A 20,949-nucleotide genomic window follows, 5' to 3' on the forward strand; every position below is an offset into this window, starting at 1 on the left:
TTCAGTAACTCTTTGTTGAGTGCACATGTGATATGTGCCCTGAACCCACATGATCAGAGAAGATGCAGAGGGGGCAGCAGGCCACGTGAGGTGGACAGTTAAGAAGGGCCCCTGATGGGAAGGCTGGAAAGAGCTGGTAGAATGTGCTGTCTTAGTTGGGGACGCCAGGCTTAGAGGTCAAGGGATAAGGAAAGACAAAGGAGATGGAGCTACATTTGTCTGCATGACAGAGAGCCTGGGGTGGAGGGTAAGATGGTGATGTCTGTGGCAAGGGGTGGGTGTTAAGGCAAAGCGATGGCCTTTAGTAGCACAGTTTACAGAGTAGGCAGTAGTTGCCAGGAGATGCTGCTGAGCAGACTGAGGTGCGGTGGACAGAGAGGACTGAGAGAGGAGAGTCTCCCAGCTGCCGTGAGTTTTCACATCCATTCTAGCCTCTAGCGCTGGCCTACACTTCTCCTTCCACCCCCTCACATACTTCAGAAGAAAGAGGCAGTTGAAAAGTTCTCAAGAGATGTTAGTAGACCCGGGGGCAAGCCTGAAGGTGGCTGATTCACCGCCTTCTCACCACCCACCTGTGGGTGCAGTGTCTTCCCAGAAGAGGAGAAACGGGCAACACCTGAGCCTTTGTCGCCCCTCCTCCGCAGCCTCTGCCACCTTTCCAGGGACAGCAAGCTTGAGTGGAGTTCAGCCCTAATGAGCAGACCTAGTTATGTATCGGTTTGGCTTGGAGCCCTGGTAAGGAGGAACGTTTGTGCATCTGCCCAGCTCAGGGGGCTATGGGAAAGGGGGCTTCTCCTCTCTTTTCAGTATATGCAGTGGTGGGGATTTTCTGAGGCTATGTCTGCCAGAACTCTGATGGGCATTTGGAAGTAGACCGGCTGCTTGGTTTCCCCTGTCAGAGCCAGCTCCACCTTCAGGCTTTGGGGTACAGCCTGAGGTCACCCTTCTGCAGAAGAAGGGATGGTGGGGATGCATCTCTGGAGGGTCCCCCTTGTGGTGCTGGTCTCAGGGAAAGGAGTCGGGACAGTCCTCTCACCCTGGCTGTCTTGCACGGCCCGGCAGAGTTCCTGATGGGTGGGCAGCTGGGAGAAGGAAGAGGCAGGGAGGCTCGGCCCCCTGTGGCCCCTCTCCTGCAGCTGTCGTGCAGGGCAGCCTGCTCCCACAGCCCCGCTCAGACTGCCCCCACTGAGCTCTTCTTAACAGCTGTTGGGTGGTGAGTTGTTGGGCTTGTTCCCTCTTATCCTCCCCCTTTTCTGTTTGCAACAACCTCTCGGGAGAGGTCAGCGGATCTGTTGGAGGAGACGGTTCCCAGGCCCTCATGGTTTTGGCAGCTTGTGCAAAGAAGTTAGAGAGGAACTGGTTCCACTGGAGCCTCCCCCTTGGGCCCTCCCTTGGAATGGAAGTAGGGATGCTGGCGGGGGAGATGGACCATGTCCTCCTCTCCCTCATGCTTAGAGTCAACAGCTTCCCCCCTGCAGCAGGGGCTCAGGAAGTGGGTCTACAACTGCCCCTGCCTCCATCCTGGGTCCTCTGTCTTCTGCGCAGCGGGGGAGGAAGAATGGCGGATTGAGAGCCTGGTTCTCACAGTGGCAGAGCAGGAGCTAGGAGAAGGAGCTGCGATAAAGCCAAGAGACGTCAGGCATCTGAGCTGACTTCAGAATTCTGGTGCCCCCGCTTTGTGAAAATCCCTCCTGCCATATATTCAGGGGAACACTGGGGCCCCCAACACTCTGTGGACAGGGAAACATCACAGAACAAGCTTGAGGCACTGCTCTGCAAGAAGTCTCCTGCTTCAGTCCAGGATGGAGAGCAGGGCATCTCTGTTGAGCTTTTTCCTCTCTTACCAATTAATGACTCCTTAATGGGGTCTCGTCTGGTAACGTATTTTTATTAGACTCACAGGAACCTGGGCCCATACTGGGCTCTTAGATGGCGAGGGAATCGGGGATCCCAGTGGTTCCTGAACTCAAGCTCATTTGGACCTGGTTGGGATAGAGAGGGACAAAACTGGTCCTCACTGTTGGGGAGAAGCACCTGGACTTTCTGGGGCTATAATCCACGTGCAAAAGTCTTAAGAGAGTGAAGAGCAGGTTGTCCTCATTGGCTCATCAGGGACAGTTTCCTGGAGGACGTAGGAAGAGGCAGTGCAAGTGGAGAAGCCTGAAAGAATAAGAGGGGCTGGCAGCGTCCTGGGGGTCGACGTGCAGGTGAGAGAAGACCACCCAGAGCCACCACCTCTGTCCTGAAAATGGTGTGTCTGCTTCCACAGGGCTCATTTGAGGAGCTGAGCTGTCTCACTGGGTTTCTCTCCCTGCAGACCCCCCTATCCTGGCAAGAGCTTGAAGGCGAGCGGGCCATCTCCTGCACACACAAGCGCTCAGCATCCTGGGGCAGCACAGACCACCGGAAAGAGGTAATCGCCCCGTGATGCCACGGCCAGGGTAGCTGCCTCTTGTCTCCCCCAGCACCATCTGCTCCAAAGTGGACCCACGTTTTCAGTCTCACCCGCCTTGATCTAGCCTTTTCCTGATGAGTTGGTGTCTTCGTAGCTGCCTCCCAGCCTCCTGGTGGCCTGGATTTATGAGCCCAGGCCCTCCTGTAGGCAGGGGCTTGGCCCGGACCTACTGCTGCCCTCCAACAGCCAAGCTCAGGGTGGGGGTGGCCATTGTTCTCACTTCACTTTGAGGTTGCATACAGATAAGCAGTTCAGAGACCAGAGAGAGACAGAGAATGAGTTTTCTGGGAATTGGAAGCCTCCAACCTCACTACTTAACCACTCATCCAGCCTTATTTTTAAAAGCAGAGAAAAATAGTGAAAATAGTGATATGTTCCCAAACACTCCTTCCTGGCCCTCCCTCCCTCTCATGAGGGCCCTTGGGGTTTGAGAGTGAGGAGAGAAAAAGACATAGACTGGATTCCAAGGCTCCCAACCCAGGAGGACCAGCTTGCCGGGGGTCACCATTTACAGGGCAGTAGCTTCTGCCCTCTTGGCTGCAAGAACAGAAGGAGAATTGTTGTTATTCAGTCGCTCAGTCATGTCTGACTCTTTGCCACCCCACGGACTGCAGCACGCCAGGTTTCCCTGTCCTTCATGTTCTCCCAGTAGGAGAATATGAAGTATTTAAGGCTAGTAGGAAATACAAAGTATTTGCGATTTTTAATTATCAGAATATTTACATTAAGGATCAGTAGGTCCAGAATTACAAAGTGACTGGGATAACAGTCAAAGTTGTTGATGATGCTCCATAATTGTTACCGGATATGAAGTTGGGACAAAAGCTGATATTCCTTCTAGAGAGGCTGCTCCTTGCTGAGCACAGTCTACTTTAAAATGGGGGTGGGGGGAGCTTCCCTGGTGGTCCAGTGGTTAAGAATCCTCCTTGCAATGCAAGGGACACTGGTTCCATCCCTGATCCAGGAAGATCCCCATGCCCACAGAGCAACTCGGCCCGTGTGCCATACTGAGCCAGCGCTCTGGAGCCTGAGAGCTGCAGCTACTGAAGCCCATGTGTTTAGAGCCCATCTCCACAGCAAGAGGAACCACTGCAACAAGAAGCCCACATGCCGCAACAGAGAGTCCCCCCGGCTCAGGGGCCACAACGAGAGAAAGCCCTCGAGCAGCAGTGAAGACCCACCACAGCCCCTGCCCCCAAAATAACAGTCATAATAAAATAGGGGGAAATCCTTCTATCCTTCCGGGTCCCAGGGCCTTTGAGATAGCTGTGAATGTACTTTGAGGAGTGAATGTAAAAACGTCATTTCCCATTTTTATTAATAGAGTAGTTTTCCGTGCCTTTGGAATCTGTGAAAGACAAAAATGGTTTCAGGGTTGTATATTTTTAATTTTTTCAAACCTGAGCCACCTGTAGAATACATGGTAATTCAAAACATCCAATAATCTGGTCAATATGGCGTCTAGCTTGCCTGAGCATATCATCACAGATGTGAACACCACTGAAGTATTTTGAGATGGAAGATTAACTTCCATCTTCTTTTTATGTATTTTATGTATCCTGAGCTTTTTGGCAGGAGCCATGCCTGAGAGAGGGCCTTCCCAGGTGTCACTAGTGGTAAAGCACCTGCCTGCCAGTGCAGGAAATGTAAGCAATGCGGGGTTTGATCCCTGGGTTGGGAAGATCCCCTGGAGGAGGGCATGGCAACCCACTCCAGTGTTCTTGCCTGGAGAATCCCATGGACAGAGGAGCCTGGCGGGCTGCAGTGCATGGGCTTGCTCACAGTCAGACACTCCTGAAGCACCTTTGCACACACAGCTGGCAGGGAGGACCAGTGCACCTTTGCTTTGCTTCACCTGTCTGTCCTCTCCCCTCTACTGGCCGCTAGATTACCAAGTTGAAGCAACAGCTGCAGAGGACAAAGCTGAGCCGCAGTGGGAAGGAGAAGGAGCGGGGCTCCCCACTCCAAGGGGACCGTGCTGTGCGGGGAGCACGAAGGGTATGTCTGTCCCCCAGCCCTCTCCCTGCTTATCCTCTGTGGTGGGCCCCCTAGCGTGGGCAGGTCCTCTGAGCCCTTGCTCACCGCAGGGCCCATGGCCGCGTGGGTGCCGGGGAAGTTCTGAGGCAGCATTGGAAAGGGCACATGCTGCATGTCTCTGTCATCCCCACCCCCTGAACACTTGAGGCTGCGGTGCAGACTCTAAAAGCACACCCTGGGCCTCTGCCTTATAGAGAAAGCCCCACTGAATTGGTAACTGTCCCCAAACTCTCCTTTACGCACTTGGTTCTGCTGTGTAGACAAGACTGTTACCCGCTGATCAGAACTAATACCTGGATGGTGTCTGGTAGGATTCAGTGATGGCCTTATCTGCCTCCTCCTCAGGCATCCCCTCCCAGCTTCCCCACAGGGTCCCCTGTCTTGAGACTCAGCCCCTGCCTGCACCGGAGCCTGGAAGGGCTCAACCAAGAGCTGGAGGAGGTGTTTGTGAAGGACCAGGGTGAAGAGGAGCTGCTGCGGGTGAGTGGGGGCCACACCCTGGGTGCACAGACAGTCGCATCTTGCTGAGTCTGGACACAGGGAGGTGGGACCTGTACTGTCTGAGGGTGCACAGGCTGTGCACCTGTCAACAAAGCAGTGTGGAGTTTATTAGACCCAAATGGACTTGACCACAAGAACAGCAGAGCTGGGTGGGTGCAGCTGGGAAGGCTTTGGGGCAGTGAGTAGAAAGACAAGGAGTAGGGGTTGGCAGAGAGGAGGGCCCCTAGCTGGGAGGAGCTGACTAGGCGTCACTCTTCAGCCAAAGCACCAGCTCAGTGCTCCTGGCACACTCGTCACTGTCACCATCACCACCACCCAGCTGTGCCTCCATTCAAGCAGCCTCGGTGCCTGAGTTACCGCTTCCCTTTCCTCCATTGCTACCTGGTCACACGGGTTCATCCTTCATGCCCAGCTGCCTTTGTGCAGCCTTCTCCCCCGCTCCACTCCCAGATGGATTATTTGCTCCCTTTTCTGCAGTCTCAGGCACATTTTTATACTGACACAGGAGAATTGGGGAATGCCAGTTGGGCAGTATTAATATAATTCTAATGGGCACACTCCTCAGTTTATGATTTACTTGCTGGCTGCTTTTTAATGTGCATATATGTAGGATTTTACATACGCATACAGATTGGTGAGCTGTTGATACAAGTGCCCTTGAATGTTAAAAAAGGGAGTGTGTGTTTAATGCATGATACTGCGCTGCCCGTTTTTATTGCCATGGCCTGACCGTGTCCTGCTGGCTTGCTCCTTTTCGTGCCCCCATGTGTATTCACCTTTGTGTTCCCAGAGCCTGACACACGGGAGGCCCCTGCCCTCGTGAGGCGTACAGCCTAGGGGAGCGACACATGGATGAAACCATAAAATTTGTGGTTATAACGTGCTGTCCATGAGGGAAAAGAACAAAGCACTCTGATGGGGCTGGTTGGGAAAGTCAGGGAAGTGAAGAAATGGTGTCACCATGTTGTGAAGAGAGGACAAGGACAATGGCAAGGGGAGGATCCTAAGGGTCCCTGCAGCCCTGATGGCATGAGGGGACAGGCCTGAGAGTCCCCATCCCCATTCTTCCTCGGCAGATCCTTGAAATCCCTGACGGGCACCGCGCCCCAGCTCCCTCCCAGAGCGGCAGCTGTGATCACCCCCTCCTCCTCCTGGAGCCTGGAAACCTTGCCAGCTCTCCCTCCATTCCCCTGGCATCCCCCCAGCCTTCTGGCCAGACCAGCCGTGAGGAGCACCGGGGTGCAGCCGAGGAGCTGGCGTCCGTCCCCAGCGACAAAGGTAAGCTGGGGAGGCCGAGGCCGCATGGCCCGTGTCGAGTATGGGGTCACCTCTGCGCCCTTTCCCAACTCGTCACCTTCTGGCCGGGCACTTTTACTTACTAACCAACTAGAATATCTTCATTCTGTATGTTATAGTGATCCTTGATATAGATTCTGATTTATAATTTATATGAAGCTTCTGCACTTACAGTTTTATTTAATCCTCACTTGTAATCCAGAGAAGCAATCCCTCCCACCTCCATTTTTTGGCTGAGGTCCGGCTGTAATGGAGAACCCGTGAGCCCATCAAGTGTTCATTGTACCCATAACCAGGCACGTATCTCAGGGCAGGTGTGAGTGCTATAAATAAAAGAATGACTCTTGCCCAGAGTCACACAGTCTGAGCCAGATCAAAACCCAAGCTTTCTCATCCAGGTCTCCACTTTGTGCTTCCTCCATGACTGGATCACCAGGTCCCTCTTTCCTGTATGGATGATCCTAACATTCTAACATGCAGGCACTGTTGCCTGCATCACCTGACTTGATCTCATAGCAACCCCATCAGGTAGGCCGGTCAAAGGCATGATCTGACAATACAGAGCACAGAATAATAAACGTGAGATAAACACAGATAAAGTCAATATTTGAAACCTCAGCAAAGTACATTTGCTGTGTGGAAAATGAGAGGAATCTTATCCCACAAGTGGGGTGAGTAAAGATTGCTTGTCTGAGTCAGTAGAAGAGCTCTTCCTGGAAGAAGGGATAGATTTTCAAGAGCGTGGAAAGGAAGAAGCTGTGGTATGTTGGCAGGCAGGGCGGTGCAGTCTTGGAAGAAGGCAGAGAGACAGACGTTAGGATTCTTTTCAGTCTGAGACTTGGAGTTCCAATCGCAGTCTACCTCCGGGGCATATGGAATTGGTATTAGACCAGACTTTTCCTCAATTCAACTGTATTTTTTTACCGTGTATAACAGAAGCTATAATTTTGTAAGCTGCCTCAAAGATGTTTCAAGGTAGAGTGTAGACAAACAACCTGGATGGACATAACCACTGCCACCCACGGTGCCATGTCTCCCAGTCCCGCCCAGGAAAGCTGAGGCTTCCTTTGGTGCCGCTCAGCTCAGCCTTACTCTGTGTGCAGCTTCCTCTCCAGGCCACCCCACCTTCCTTGAAGATGGCAGCCCATCTCCAGTCCTTGCTTTTGCCGCCTCCCCTCGGCCCAATCACAGCTATGTCTTCAAACGGGAGCCCCCAGAAGGCTGTGAGAGAGTACGGGTGTTTGAAGAGGCCACGTGAGTACCTCAGCTGGTTGGTGGGGGTCTGGGCATGCGAGGGAGGGACAGAGATGTTGGCTGAGCCCTGTGGTGTCCCACCAGATAGGCCCCTCTTCAGGCTCGGACTCCCTCTCGTCAGGAGACACTGTCAGCCATAGACAATCAGTACTGCAGTTTTTCCATGATGAAACTTGTTGACATTACCTCCTCTGAGCACCTAAATCTTTGCTTATCATGATCTCCATAGAAACCTGCTCTCTGCCCACATGCCAGCCACAAGCGCAGCAGGAGCTGGAAAGGAAAGAGATCTGAAACTTAAACCCTTTGTTTCTTCTATTTTTTTTCCATCTCCAAGGAAGGTGTGAGAATTTGTTAGACCATCATGAGAGAGAGTGAGAACTTATTAGTAATTCTCTTCAGGCAGAGCTTAGACGTGCCTCACGCCCACCGGCGTGGCCAGGGGAGCCTAAACAGCTTTCATACGGCTTCTGAGTCAAATCTTCACCCTGCAGCTGCAGTGGTCCAAGTGTCATGAACTTCCTGACAGAAATTTCCAGTCTTTGCAAGTAAGGACTGTGGAATATTCCCAAACCAGCCTGGACAGTTCAGAAGTCATTCTTAAATTGATTTCTTTACTACAGTTCTCTCCCATTAGCAGAGAGAATCCAGAGCCAAAGCTTTCCACATGCTCACGGCCCCACTTAGCAGGAGCTGGGAAGAGAGCTCATCACATTCCCGCTATCACTTGGGGATAAAGTTCCTTGGGGCCATTTCACAGTGGAAGCTATGGTTTCGACAGCAGTCAGGAAGTTCAGTTATGGTGTATGAGTGGAGATTTAGCTAGGACAGGGCTTGGGGGCTTGATGGCTCTATCTGTATCCCAGATAAGGGACAGGATGACCCTTGGTAGTAGCAGGAGGTACATACATAACCCAGAGGGAGTTATGGGGGAAACCATGGGCACTGGGGGTTTGCTCGCATCATCACTGTTGCCATTTCTCCTAGAATCCTCAGTCCTCTGGGGTGGGTGAGAGGGAAAAGGCCAGATCTTGTAGCTGAAGCAGACTCTGGACCCTGTCTCCTTCCCCAGTGCACGGTATAGTTGAGTAATTATAGCCTGGAATTGCATGTGACAATTAGGCTTCTGCTTGACTTTATTCTTTTGTAGGCTCTTAAGGCCAGAAAAGGGTTAAAGCCATCTCATCCAGCTTCCTGCCCCTGTCTTAACTCTTTTAAGCGAGGTAGTGAGCCATCAGTTACTTTCTAAGATATCCTGCGACAGAAATAGTCAACTCATTGGTGTCTCTTCATTGTATGAACTTTCCTACTGGGAGGTTCTTCTGTTTAGTCGTTCTTCTTTCATATTTTCCTCTTCCTGGCTGCCTAGCTGGTAAGATGGCCTGGATTTCCCGGGGAGGGAATGAAGCTGTTCAGGGTCATGCTGGTTGTCATGCTCCTTGAGCGTTACTTGGTCTTCCCTCGGTCACCCTCCTCCCGTGTGCCTGCTTACGTCGAGGGCATGCCCTCTCCTGCCCATCCGCTACCTCTTCCTAAAGTGGGATTCTTGTAAGTCCTTCTCAGTCAGGGGATACCTTGCCACTGCGGAGTTCTGTGGGACCCCAGGCTTCCAAACACCCTCTGCACGTGGGCCCTCACTGCCTTCCACCTTTCCTCCCACCTCCCACGCTGGGCCAACATCTGCCCTCCTCCATATGCCTTGCTCTTCTTCCTGGGTTTGGAATGGTTAGAATTAAAATTAAATGGTACTACAATTAAAATGGTGATGAGTTTATCAAGCTGTGCACTGAGTGCATTTTTCTGTCTGTATATGTTATACTTGAAGAAAAAGTTAGGCGATGGGAAGCACTGGCACAGAGCTCGACTGTCTGCTCACCTGTTTGTGTTCTTGCCTGGAATCCTCACAACCAGCAGCTTCTTGGGGCTTCTTCACCCTTGAAGCGTGGCCAGACATTCTTTCGGGGGAAAGAACCTTTTTTTTAAATCATACGGATTCCTTACTCTAGAACTCTCTGACCTGACCTGTTTTAATCCTTCCATTTCCCCTACGTGATCGGCAGAGTAGGGAATTCTTTCCACGTTAGGTGAGGCAGGTTAGGCCAAGAGCACAAGGTAAGTTAGAACCTAGATCTCCTGATAAGGTCTAGCTGTTGTCCTTTCCTTTCAGCAAGGGTTTTTGAAAATCATACCTTTTAAATCTTTTCAATCTGCTCAAGAATTAGATTCTTGAGGCCAGGAGATTTCAATGAGGGGTAGTTTTCCTCTGAGGGGACATTTGGCAATGTCAAGAGGCATTTTCGGTTGTCACAACATGGGGTAGTCGTGCTCCTGGCATACAGTGGGTGGAGACCAGGGATGCTGTTAAACATCCCACGATGCACAGGATAGTTCCCCACAGGCAAGAGTTACCCAGCTCCAAATGCCAATAATGGGGAGGTTGAGCATCTTGGCTCTAGGCTATAAAGAGTCTAAGAAAGTCACTTTGCCTAGGATCTCTGCTTTCAGGCAAGAGGTCTGCCCCCAAAACACTGTTCGCTGATAAAAATCTCTCAAATTAATAGGCCTCTCAGTCTCTTCTTCTAGAATCACAGTCAGGAAGTTCTTCCTGTCTAGCTTTAATCCCTTCTGTTTTTAGCTAAAGTAGATTTCCGGTTGTTTAGCCCTGTTTCTAAAACGTGGAGAGCTGAGGGGCATACACACTCGTTGTTGCTCAGTAGCCTGTCGTTTTTTGGTCAAGCTCCCAACCTGTTGGAACAGAGACCCAGCTCCCCGGCACTGTGACGCCTCTCATCCCTTCTCACTGGCTATTTGTGTTTGTGTTTCTGTCTCCATCCTCCAGGTCCCCAGGTCCTGACCTGGCCTTCCTGACTTCCTGTCCTGACAAGAACAAAGTCCATTTCAACCCAACCGGCTCGGCCTTCTGCCCCGTCAGCTTGATGAAGCCCCTCTTCCCCAGCATGGGCTTCATCTTCCGTAACTGCCCCTCAAGCCCGGGATCCCCGCTGCCCCCTGCCAGCTCCAGGCCACCGCCTCGGAAGGATCCAGAGGCCTCCAAGGCCTCCTCGCTGCCCTTTGAGCCGTGGCAGCGCACCCCACCATCAGAAGAGCCTGTGCTTTTCCAGAGCTCTCTGGTGGTCTGAGGGAGCTTTACCTCCACTTTCCCATGGAGACAGTGCCTTGGTGGCAGGACCCTCCCTAACGCCCCTGAGGCGGGGGATGAAGGAGCCCTTCCCTCTCGGCCTTCGAGCACTTTCGTTTATTGTGTCAAAGCCCTGGGTCCTCTTTCTGATGAACACTGGCCCCTTCAAATGTGAGGGGCCCTGCTTTGTCCACTAATAGCTGGGCAGCTCACAAGTCACACCTGTGTTCTTGCCACCTCTCTCCCTTGGTGGAAAACTCACCCAGAAGGTCTTGGGTCTCCCACACCTGGGTATGAGTCCAAAGGGCTGTGTACGGGACCCTTGTCTTTATCATGGAGTGAGCTGGCCATGGTTGAAGGAGAGGGGACACCACAGATTTCCCTCCCTCTCCTTCAGACATAGACAAGGAGATCCAAACACATACCCCCATCCTCTCAGTCCCATCCGCATGCCACCCTCTCACTGGAGGAGCTGACCAAAGCAGCCTGAAAGGGCCATGACACTTGACCAATCCAGCTGCTGGCAGAGGGGGAACCAGGCGTTTTCCCAAGTGGCATTTTCATCTCACTTTCACCCTAAGATTGTCTTAAGTAGCAGCCCAGCCTGCCCAGCCCCAGGTGGGTCATAGGGGAGAGGGAGAGCTGGCATTCCTCTGGGTGGCAAGTGGCGACTCTCCACCCTCCACCTGCCCCAGGACTGGGTTGGATTAGGAAAATGCCTATTTTTCTTGTATCGATGTAGAAACTCTATTTTCTCCCAAAGACACTATTTTTGCAGCTGTTTGAAGTTTGTATATTTTCCGTACTGCAGAGCTTACACAAAATTGAAGAAGAATGTTAATGTTCAAGTTTTATTATCCTGTGTTTAGAAGGTTTTTTTTTTTTTTTTTGCAGATCTTGGTGTTAATAGACCAAATAAATAAGTATTCCCAGCAGCTTGAGTTTCTGTTAAATATTTTGGGGGTGAGGGAGCAGGATGGAGATTGAGGGTATCATTAATCACTTCATCCTTGTCTTCAAGAGGAGCCTTTACTTAACACATAATGTTGGGTGGATGGGTCCAAAGTCTGTGTCCTCAGGACAGCAGACTTGCCTTCTCTACATGGACATATAAACAGTGCAGCCAGAGAAGGGATGTCCTGAATGCAGTGGATGAGGAGTGAAGGAGTTAGTGGGGGAAGTCATCCTTTCTTGGGTGAGTCTGGAAAAACACCCTAACAGAGAGTGCATTTTACCTGGGAAATGAGGGTGACCAAGGGGAAACGGTTTGGCAATTTACAAGACAAGGGAATGGCATTCAGATTGAATCTCTGGGCACAGTTTTAGGGAAGCTTTAGCTCCTTCTGAGTGTTCTTTTCACATGAGTGAGCACCCACAACACAGATGGTAGAAGAAACTGTTCTGGTCCTTTTGCAGCCTATCAGCTTTATAGTGCCCCACCTGTAAGAGCCTTTGGGGGAAATGAGAATAACCAACCCACCATTCTGTTAGTGATTTGCCATTTACAAAGCATTTTCACAAAAGACATTATCCCCATTGTTTGGGTAAAAAGTTGACTACCTTAAGGGCAGTCATAATAACTATAATTGCATCTATCTCAAAAAGCCTCAAAACAAACCAGGCTCTCCCAACTACCATGAATTAGCTAGGTAGGCAACAGATACACTGTAAAATGCTTTACGTAAAGGTCACTGAAATATCATAAACCATCTGATGTGATAAATCCCACTGTACTGAGGGAAGGACAAATGGGGGAGCTAGGATTGGGAACCAGATCATTTGATTCCAGTGCTCATTATTCTAACCAGAGTACTCTCCCAGTCATTATATTTCCATTAATTTCAACTGAGGAAACGACTCAGAGGTCAAATGAATTGTTTGAAGTGCCAGCTAGGAAAAAGGCAGAGCTGGGACTGGAACCCTAGCTCGGTGCCCTGGAATCGTCAGCTAATTTAGTAGAGGAAGACACTGGGCAAGAGAGTAAAAGTGTGGGGGTCCCCCTCCCCAATTAATATAAAGAAGACAGTTGGGGACAGACCCTACTTCTACTTCTTGCCCCTCCCCTGAAAGACGTTTGGCCTACCCCCAAAGTCTTAGTGAGTCAGGCCCAGAGGGATGGGTGTGGTGCTGCCCCGAGTTTCCTTCCTTTGCCTGAGGCTGTGCCAGAGGAGTAGGCTGCTGGAAGGGGAGAAGGAGCCTCTACCCAGAGAGCAGCCCAGAGTCCAGTGACTACCATGGGGCTTGAGGCTGGTAGTGGCAAGCCCTGGGGTTAGTCTGGCCTTAGCTCCTGGTGTCATCAGGTGGGGGCCCAATAAGGAGTTCATTAATGCAGGAGGGTTTGCTCCCTTGTTGGTGAGTTGCAAGACCCTGAAGAAAATCCACTTCAGCAAGCTTCCATTTACATCTCCAGATGTGAGGAAATAAGATCAGACTTGAGAACAAGTCATGACTAATAAATACCGTAAACTTGCACAGCACACTTTTACAGTTTATAAAACACTTTCACCAAGCTCAGCTCATTTGATCCTCAACAGTCAAGAGGTGACAAAGTGGCTATTACTAATTCCTATGGACTATATATATAGAGATTAGGAAAACTGTAGCTCGGCATTTAGGTGGCACGCACAGGTTACCCTGCCTTTGAGAGCTGAGACAAGAGCCCTGCCGCCCTTGGGAGCCTTGTGATGTGCTATAGGAGGAGGATGTGCTCCCCAAAGACAGGCCTTGAATGCTCTTCTGGTAGAGGGTAGAGTCGGGGACACTGGGGGCCCGCTAGGGGGCGCTAAGGTTACATTGACAGTTTCCGGGAGTTAGGACCCAGCAGAAGCCTGACAGCCGACCGGGAAAAAGGCTATTCGATTTGCTCGGCCGGCGTACTCCTCCTTCCCACTCCCTTGACTGTCTTTGCACTGAGTAGCCAATTGGTTACCTCCACATCATTATACGTCATCATTCCACGTCCACGTATCGCCTAGGCCATCCCGTCGCGCTCCGGGTCGCGGCTGTCCTCGGAGTTGCCTGATCGGAAAGTCTCGAGGGCGAGGCGTTGCCCTCGATTCAGCTGGTTCCCCTGGCCATCAGGGACGAGGCCAAGGCCCCAGGGTGGGTCTCCTTTTCTTGGAAGCGGGTTCTGGGTTTTGAGGAGTTTTCCCCTTGGTGGTCCTGCGCTGGCAGTTCCAGCGGTGGCTGCTGGGGCCCTCCGCAGCGGCGGTCTCATGCAGCTCCTATGAGGCCCCTGTCGCCGGTCGGCGATGTCCGGCTGGACTTGTCACCGCCGCCGCTGCCGGCTGTGAGCGGGTCTCCGGTTGGGTCCTCCGGGCGTCTCATGGCCGCTAGCAGCTCCCTGGTGCCCGACCGGCTGCGTCTGCCGCTCTGCTTCCTGGGCGTCTTTGTCTGCTATTTCTACTATGGGATCCTGCAGGAAAAGATGTGAGCGGATCCCCAGGGTGGGAACGCAGACCACCCCCCCCCATCCCCCCGCCGCACCACCCCCCGCGCCCCGCCCGCTCAATCCTGCCTTGTCTCCCCAGCCTGTGGTCAGGTTCAGGTTCGCGGTCCTCCCGCCCCTAGCCCCAGTGTTCCCTTTGGCCCCTTCTGCTCTCCCAGCATCCTGACCCCTTTGCTGCTAAACCTCCCAAGGGTTATACAAAACGCGAAAGTTGGTTCCTAGATTCTCTGGAGGTGGTTATTTTTCTTCCCTTAATTGATGTTTTTCCTGTTGGTTCTAAAGGACTGGGTTTTACAGACTTAGGTTTCCATGACCTGTGCTGGGCTGTCCTTGGAATTCCTATATTCTTGCAGATTGCTGATTACTTCACCCTCGGCCCTGCCCCGGTGTACGTCGTTTCACCAATTTTTCATGTTTCATTCAGCTCCATCCTGTACGGATATGTGTACACAGACAGACACACACACACACAATTTTTCACGTTTCCTTCAGCACCATCCTGTACGGATATGTGTGTACACACACGCACAGAGTTTGTTTCATTCAGTTCTCTGATTAGCAGCCTGGAGTATCTAGTTTCTAGCTCCAATAAAATTGGCTCCTGTTGTAAATGTGCCCGGTGATCCTTACCAAACTTTCCCTAAGTCTAGGGAAGAAAAACAATTTCAAAGCGTTCAGTGGCTCTGGATTACTGGAGGACCCTGAGGGAAGTATATTAATTCGTCTCTTTCCCATGCGTTTTATTCTTAGAACAAGAGGAAAGTATGGGGAGGGAGCCAAGCAGGAGACCTTCACTTTTGCCTTAACTTTGGTCTTCATCCAATGTGTGGTCAATGCTGTGTTTGCCAAGATCTGTGAGTACTTAGATAATAATCTGTTTTGTGTCCCCTTCCCTATGTATCCTAGGCATTAGGTCTAACTCTCAAGACCCTCAACCCCTTTAGTGCTAACAACAGCCTCTCTATTAGACTTATAAAATGAGTGGCTTTGGAAAAAGGTGGGATTCTGTTTCCTTAAACTAAATCAATTTCTCCATCAGAAATGTGCAGAGAATGGATCTGTATTCCGGATCCCCATGAGAATATTTAAAACTTTTTCTTTGTCTTTTTGGTTTTCCTTTTTGTGTCGGCTCTCTTTGTTCCCTGGGGGCTAGCAGCAGGGCTGACTAGTCCCTTGATCTGAATGAACATCCACCCCCCGCCCCCCACCGCTCCCCTGCATGAGGTCTTGTGTTAGGTTTAGATGGGGTTGGAGAGTTGGAGAATCTTCAGAGATTTCCCAATCTAAGAGGACAGAAATAGTTCTAAGTACTTCTCATCTTATTTGACAGATAAATTCCTTTCATGTGGCTTTGACTTTTGCTCAGTGGTCCATCCTAGGCCCACCAACTTTCTCTTGTGTGTTTGTTTCTTTTGTCTTCTCCCAGTGATCCAGTTTTTTGACACTGCCAGAGTGGATCGTACTCGGAGCTGGCTCTATGCTGCGTGTTCTGTCTCCTATCTGGGTGCTATGGTCTCCAGCAACTCAGCACTACAGTTTGTCAACTACCCAACTCAGGTGAAACCTCAGGGTGGGGTGAGGGTTGGCTCAGAAGTTCAAAAGGATGAAAGATTCTTCCCTCAGGTCTATGACTTAAATAAAAGGAGAATGTGTCTGGGAAATTAAGAGTGTGAAGAACCACAGATCTGAAATTTAGTGATAGTGGGTGGGCTGTGATAGAGCCGTTTTCTGAGGCTACAGTCTCTGGTGCAGGCCCCACGCTAACTTACTCATCTTATGTAGCACCTAGTTCAGTACCTGGCATGTCAAAGACGCTCAGAAATTATTTTTGCTCAATTTAATTTCAGGTCCTTGGTAAATCCTGCAAGCCCATCCCAGGTAAGCAGAAGAAGATGGTCACTGTCATCCATCCTGTCTTCCTCTAGTGAGCTTGATCCTCCTCTGCTAGGGCTCTATTCCTCTGAGCTTTGTCATCTCACCATTGCTATCTCTAGGGACCTCCCTGCATCCCTTCCTCCTGCCCATCCTGTCATCTGTATCACTTCCTGTTGTGTTGGGTATTCATTAGCTGGTAATCCTCACTGTGAGCTAGAAGCTGACCTCATCTGCTTCACATGGTCAGTCGTTTTGGTGGCCTACATTGTATTAGATACCCTAAATCCCATTTGATCATCAGTTTCCTTATTCTCAATTTCTCATTCTTCCCTACTGCCCCACCTTTGCCAGGTTCCTTCCTGGAGCCTTTGTTCTTTACGTTTCTCTGCTTTATATTCTTCGTTCAATCTTGTTGCACAGTCATCTCTACGTAGGTGCTAGTCTTGCACTCTCCTCTTTTTGTCCTCTGTCAGCTCTCCTTCTCAGACATTCTTTTTTCCCCACGAGTCTTTGGCTCCTAGGAGATTATTGGTCTCAACAGTGCCTATGGGTGCCTGAATTTTCCACCCTGTTTCTTCTCTGTAGTCATGCTCCTTGGAGTGACCCTCTTGAAGAAGAAGTACCCAATGGCCAAGTACCTGTGTGTGTTGCTAATTGTGGCTGGAGTGGCCCTTTTCATGTACAAACCCAAAAAAGTAGTCGGGATAGAAGAACACACAATTGGCTATGGAGAGCTGCTCCTGGTATGTAATCCTGTTGGGAAAGGAAGCCTTTTCCAGTAACCTTAACAGGAATATCCACCCCCTGCACATACAGAAGGCCAGTTATATGCTTTGAGAGAGATAAGTGATGTTTCCTGCCCCCCGTTTCTGGTTTTTGTCTCTTGCTGCAGCGTCCTTGGCTCTGCTGAGGCTGTAGTGGGGAGCCTAGAATATTTCACAGCAGTTCAGCTCTCCTTCTGGAGAAGAGATAACTCTGAGGCCTGTGTCTAAATGCTGCTGTGAGGTCCCTGAGACCTGAGAGTAAAGAGGAAAGGAGCAGTGTGTCTCTCATTGGCTTTCCGAGAAACCTGGAAGCCAGAGTTTAAAATGATAGTATATAGCCAGCTAAGCCAACCATGCTCTTTTCCCCATGGGGGCCCAGTGTGCAGTGGCTGCAAACAGCAGCCTCCCTGGTAGTGTATGCAGCCTGTTGCCTGTACAGATTGCCCTAAGGGACCTTGGAGATAACTCTGGCCAGTGGACATTCATGACTGGCATGCTGTCCCCAATCTAGGCTCCAGACAGATATGCGTGGTGCCTTTGGAAAGCCTAGGGCACAGTGGCCAGAGTCCACTTTGGCCAAGTTATAATGTCTATTCACACCAAGCTGCAGAACAAGGGGCATATGATTGAGGCCCTCCACAGGGCCAAGTTCAAGTTCCTGGCCACCAGAAGATCCACATCGCCAAGAAGTAGAGATTTACTAAGTTTAACGCAGATGAATTTGAAACCGTGGTGGCAGAAAAGTGGCTCCTCCCACATGGCTGTGGGGTCAAATACACCCCTAATCGTGGTCCTCTGGACAAAGGGCCCTGCGCTCATGAGGGCGCTGTCCCCTCCTTCCTCCTGCCCACCAATAACTCCTACTTCCTGTCAAAAAATAATAATACTATAGTAGCTATTGCCCACTAGGTATTAGGTACTGTTCCAAGGGTTCTACATGAAAATTAGTTAATTTTTACAATAACTTCATAACTTAGTATTAATCTCCATTTTACAGATGAAGAAAATGAGGCAAAGAAAAGTTAAATCGTTTGCCCATGGCCACATGGCTGTTAATTGGCAGAGTTAATGGCTAACTTGGGCTTCCCAGGTGGCACTAGGGGTAAAGAATCCGCCTGCCAATGCAGGTTAGACCTCACAGACACAGGTTCAATCCCTGGGTTGGAAAGATCCCCTGGAGTAGGAAATGGCAACCCACTCCAGTATTCTTGCCTGGGAAATCCCATGGACAGAGGAGCCTGGCGGGCTACAGTCCATGGGGTCCCAAGGAGTTGGATATTACTGAACAAATTATGTCCAATATTGCCCTGGATTCTAATCCGACAATGTGACCACAGAATCCAATCTCTGAAGCACTGGACTCCCAAGCCAGGAGGCTAACATTCTGGGATTAGATTTCCTCTCTCCACCTTTAGTGGAAGAATGTGTGTGGCTCACCATGGCCTATTCTAGGCCCCTGCATGCCAGGCTTCACGGCATTGAGTTGAGAAGTGTTAGGCTTCCTGCCCTGCTCTGATCACGTTACATCTGTGTGGCTCAGATCACCTGTCCTTCCGGTGCTGGGGGCAGGAGGGAGCCCACGTGGTTTCTTGTCATCCTCTGCTTGTGGGCAAATGGCAGCGTTTTGTTCTGAGGACTCTGTCTTTAGGCTGCGGCTTTCTGAGGGATCTCAGAAAAGTGAGAGGTCTGTTTCCTGAGTTGGGGAGGGCCCCAGTGGCCTTCTCACTGCAGCCTGTACTCTTTCTTTCCCAGCTCTTGTCTCTAACCCTCGATGGACTGACCGGTGTTTCCCAGGACCACATGCGAGCTCACTACCAAACAGGCTCCAACCACATGATGCTGAACATCAACCTTTGGTCGACACTGCTGCTGGGAGCTGGTAAGGAGTGGTTCTGCTATTCTTCCCATGTATCAGCAGAGGGCAGACTGCCTTCATCCACTTAATCTCTAGCTCTGGTGCCAGCTGTGCTCTTTGCCCAGGCCAAAGGTCAGCCTCAGTTCTCAGATGCCTTATTGTCCAAGCCCTTGAGAAGCCGTCTTAGAGAAACTTGCACCAGTCAGCTCTGCCTGCTGCTTGTACTGGCACAATCAGGAGTAGATCTGTGTCAGGTGTCATGGGAAGACGCACAGTAGCAAAACGCAGGGGTGCCCTGGGAACTCACCCTTCTCTGAGGTAGATGAGACATTAGTCTGTGGTGAATACTGAAGATTGTTCAAACATGGATGTGTTTGCTTTTAAATCAGTGCTTTCTAGCTTTTTTTTCAAATCTGGGCACACACAGGGAGTATTTTTCATACAACACACTAGGGTTAACAGAGGAGGCTGTGGATGGCTGGAATTGACCAGTGCTTGGGGCTGCCTTGAGCTGGGGATGTGTGGATCAGTATCTTCACAGCATCTGAGGTTCGCTTCTTTCTGTCACTTTGACAGAAGTAACTCATTAACTTATAAGTATTTCCCAGAAGAGTCTTTAGTTTCTCTATTCAGAAAAATAGGAGATGCTTGATGGGACAATACAAACTCACGCCATACATTTCCCCTTGCCCTACCCCCCTTCAGAGTGCTTCGCAGGGCTCTGCAGGTGTATGCGTGAGTGTGGCCACACAGGGTGCACCGTTCATCTTTGGGTGCTTTTTCCTAGGAATCCTGTTCACCGGGGAGCTCTGGGAGTTCTTGAGCTTTGCCGAAAGGTACCCTACCATCGTCTATAACATCCTCCTCTTTGGCCTGACTAGTGCCCTGGGCCAGGTGAGTGCCTTGATGGGTGATGGCTTGGCTTCCCCAAGAGAGACTGGCCTGGCTGGGAGAAGAGGGTGGCAAGATCAGCTGTGATGTCCTGTTACAGACTTTCCTTGGTAGAGACTCAGGAACCAGCCTGACTTTGTCTTTCTGTCTTTCTCTAGAGCTTCATCTTCATGACAGTTGTGTATTTCGGTCCCCTGACCTGCTCCATCATCACCACAACTCGAAAGTTCTTCACCATTTTGGCCTCTGTGATCCTCTTCGCCAACCCCATCAGCCCCATGCAGTGGGTGGGCACCGTGCTGGTGTTCTTGGGTAAGTTACATCCAGAGCATGCAGCTCTGGGCCATACAAAGGGACTTTATTTTTTTTTTCCCTTAATACTTGTATATTTTTTAAATGTGTTATTTTAGAGCAGACTTTTTTTAAAAAGAAGAGGAAGCATTACCTGTAATCCAGCCTTCCTAAGGAACATTTCATTTGAATGATTTCTTTCCAATGATTCTTTTTTCCCCAGATACTGAGCAGGGTAAAATTATTATACTTATTCCCTACTAATTGGCACTGCTGTGGATGAGCTGAGAGAACTAGAAGGTTGACTCTTAAATTTCATTCAGTCTTGCTGTGGTTTTTTCTTTGGCTGCACCATGGAGCACACAGGATCTTAGTTCCCCCACCAGGGATCGAACCCGTGCTCCCTGTAGTGGAAGCAAGAAGTCTTAACCACTGGACTGCCGGGAAAATCCCTGCTGTATTTTATATACACATGTAATTTATCAGTATCTTGGTGATTTTTTTCATTTGATACTAATCTCTCTTCTCTGAGGAGATTTTATAAAACTGATGTTTGAAAATTATAGTTTTATTTAAAGCTCCAATTTTGGAGACCAAGGCACACCCCACTTCCCATCCTCAAATAATTTGTAGACTTCATTTCTCCCCATAAAGTTAAGCCCATGTTCTCTCTTTCCATAGGTCTCGGTCTTGATGCCAAGTTTGGGAAGGGAGCCAAGAAGACATCCCACTAGGAAGAGAGAGACTACCTCCACTCCAAGAATATTTAAGTTATTTTCTCCAACAGTGACATCTCTTGGGAAAACGGACACAATAGAGATAAAGGACTAGTGTCAGTCTGGGTTTTTTTGTTTTTGTTGTTGTTATTTTTTAAAGAAGCAAAATCACATATTCTAAAAAAAGCATTTGGATTTTAACAAGACAGTTGGCCATTTCTGTTCTTGACGACCAGGAGCACAGTCTCACACAAAACAAGAGGGAAAGAGAAGAGGCAGAGCTTGGTGTTCATGACCCAATCTGCTCCCACGTGGGTGTGGTTAACGTGGCTGGGTGGCTGGTTCCCCCAAGAACTGTTGCGCTTATGGCCTCTATTCCCACAGGCGAAGGTCTAAATACGCTAGAACAGGTAGGTGTCTGTGAGAG

At 50.2% G+C, this 20,949-nt stretch overlaps 2 protein-coding genes and 1 non-coding gene across 4 annotated transcripts in view; all 3 read left to right on the plus strand.

Moving 5' to 3' along the window:
* FAM117A (family with sequence similarity 117 member A) overlaps positions 1–11,617 on the plus strand; it is a 52,769-nt gene extending 41,152 nt beyond the window's left edge. For both annotated transcript variants that reach the window (XM_059877889.1, NM_001101070.1), the window contains 6 exon segments: positions 2,318–2,413; positions 4,343–4,453; positions 4,838–4,972; positions 6,070–6,271; positions 7,393–7,543; positions 10,383–11,617. In XM_059877889.1, the coding sequence (XP_059733872.1) occupies positions 2,318–2,413; positions 4,343–4,453; positions 4,838–4,972; positions 6,070–6,271; positions 7,393–7,543; positions 10,383–10,683 (996 nt within the window). In that variant the 3' untranslated portion in view covers positions 10,684–11,617.
* Positions 11,618–13,899: 2,282 nt separating this feature from the next.
* On the plus strand, positions 13,900–20,728 carry SLC35B1 (solute carrier family 35 member B1). Its single transcript, NM_181338.2, is given in 9 exon segments — positions 13,900–14,111; positions 14,881–14,984; positions 15,557–15,687; positions 15,978–16,008; positions 16,591–16,748; positions 18,522–18,648; positions 19,412–19,518; positions 19,674–19,827; positions 20,488–20,728. Coding segments are annotated over 9 exon segments (1,068 nt in total). The 5' UTR covers positions 13,900–13,908; the 3' UTR covers positions 20,541–20,728.
* Positions 17,102–17,236, plus strand: LOC112442794 (small nucleolar RNA SNORA70). The gene has a single exon (XR_003031087.1). It is a non-coding gene; the product is annotated as a small nucleolar RNA SNORA70 (small nucleolar RNA).
* Positions 20,729–20,949: the final 221 nt, after the last annotated feature.

This window comes from Bos taurus, chromosome 19 (genome assembly GCF_002263795.3).
Source record: "Bos taurus isolate L1 Dominette 01449 registration number 42190680 breed Hereford chromosome 19, ARS-UCD2.0, whole genome shotgun sequence".
NCBI lineage: Eukaryota > Metazoa > Chordata > Mammalia > Artiodactyla > Bovidae > Bos > Bos taurus.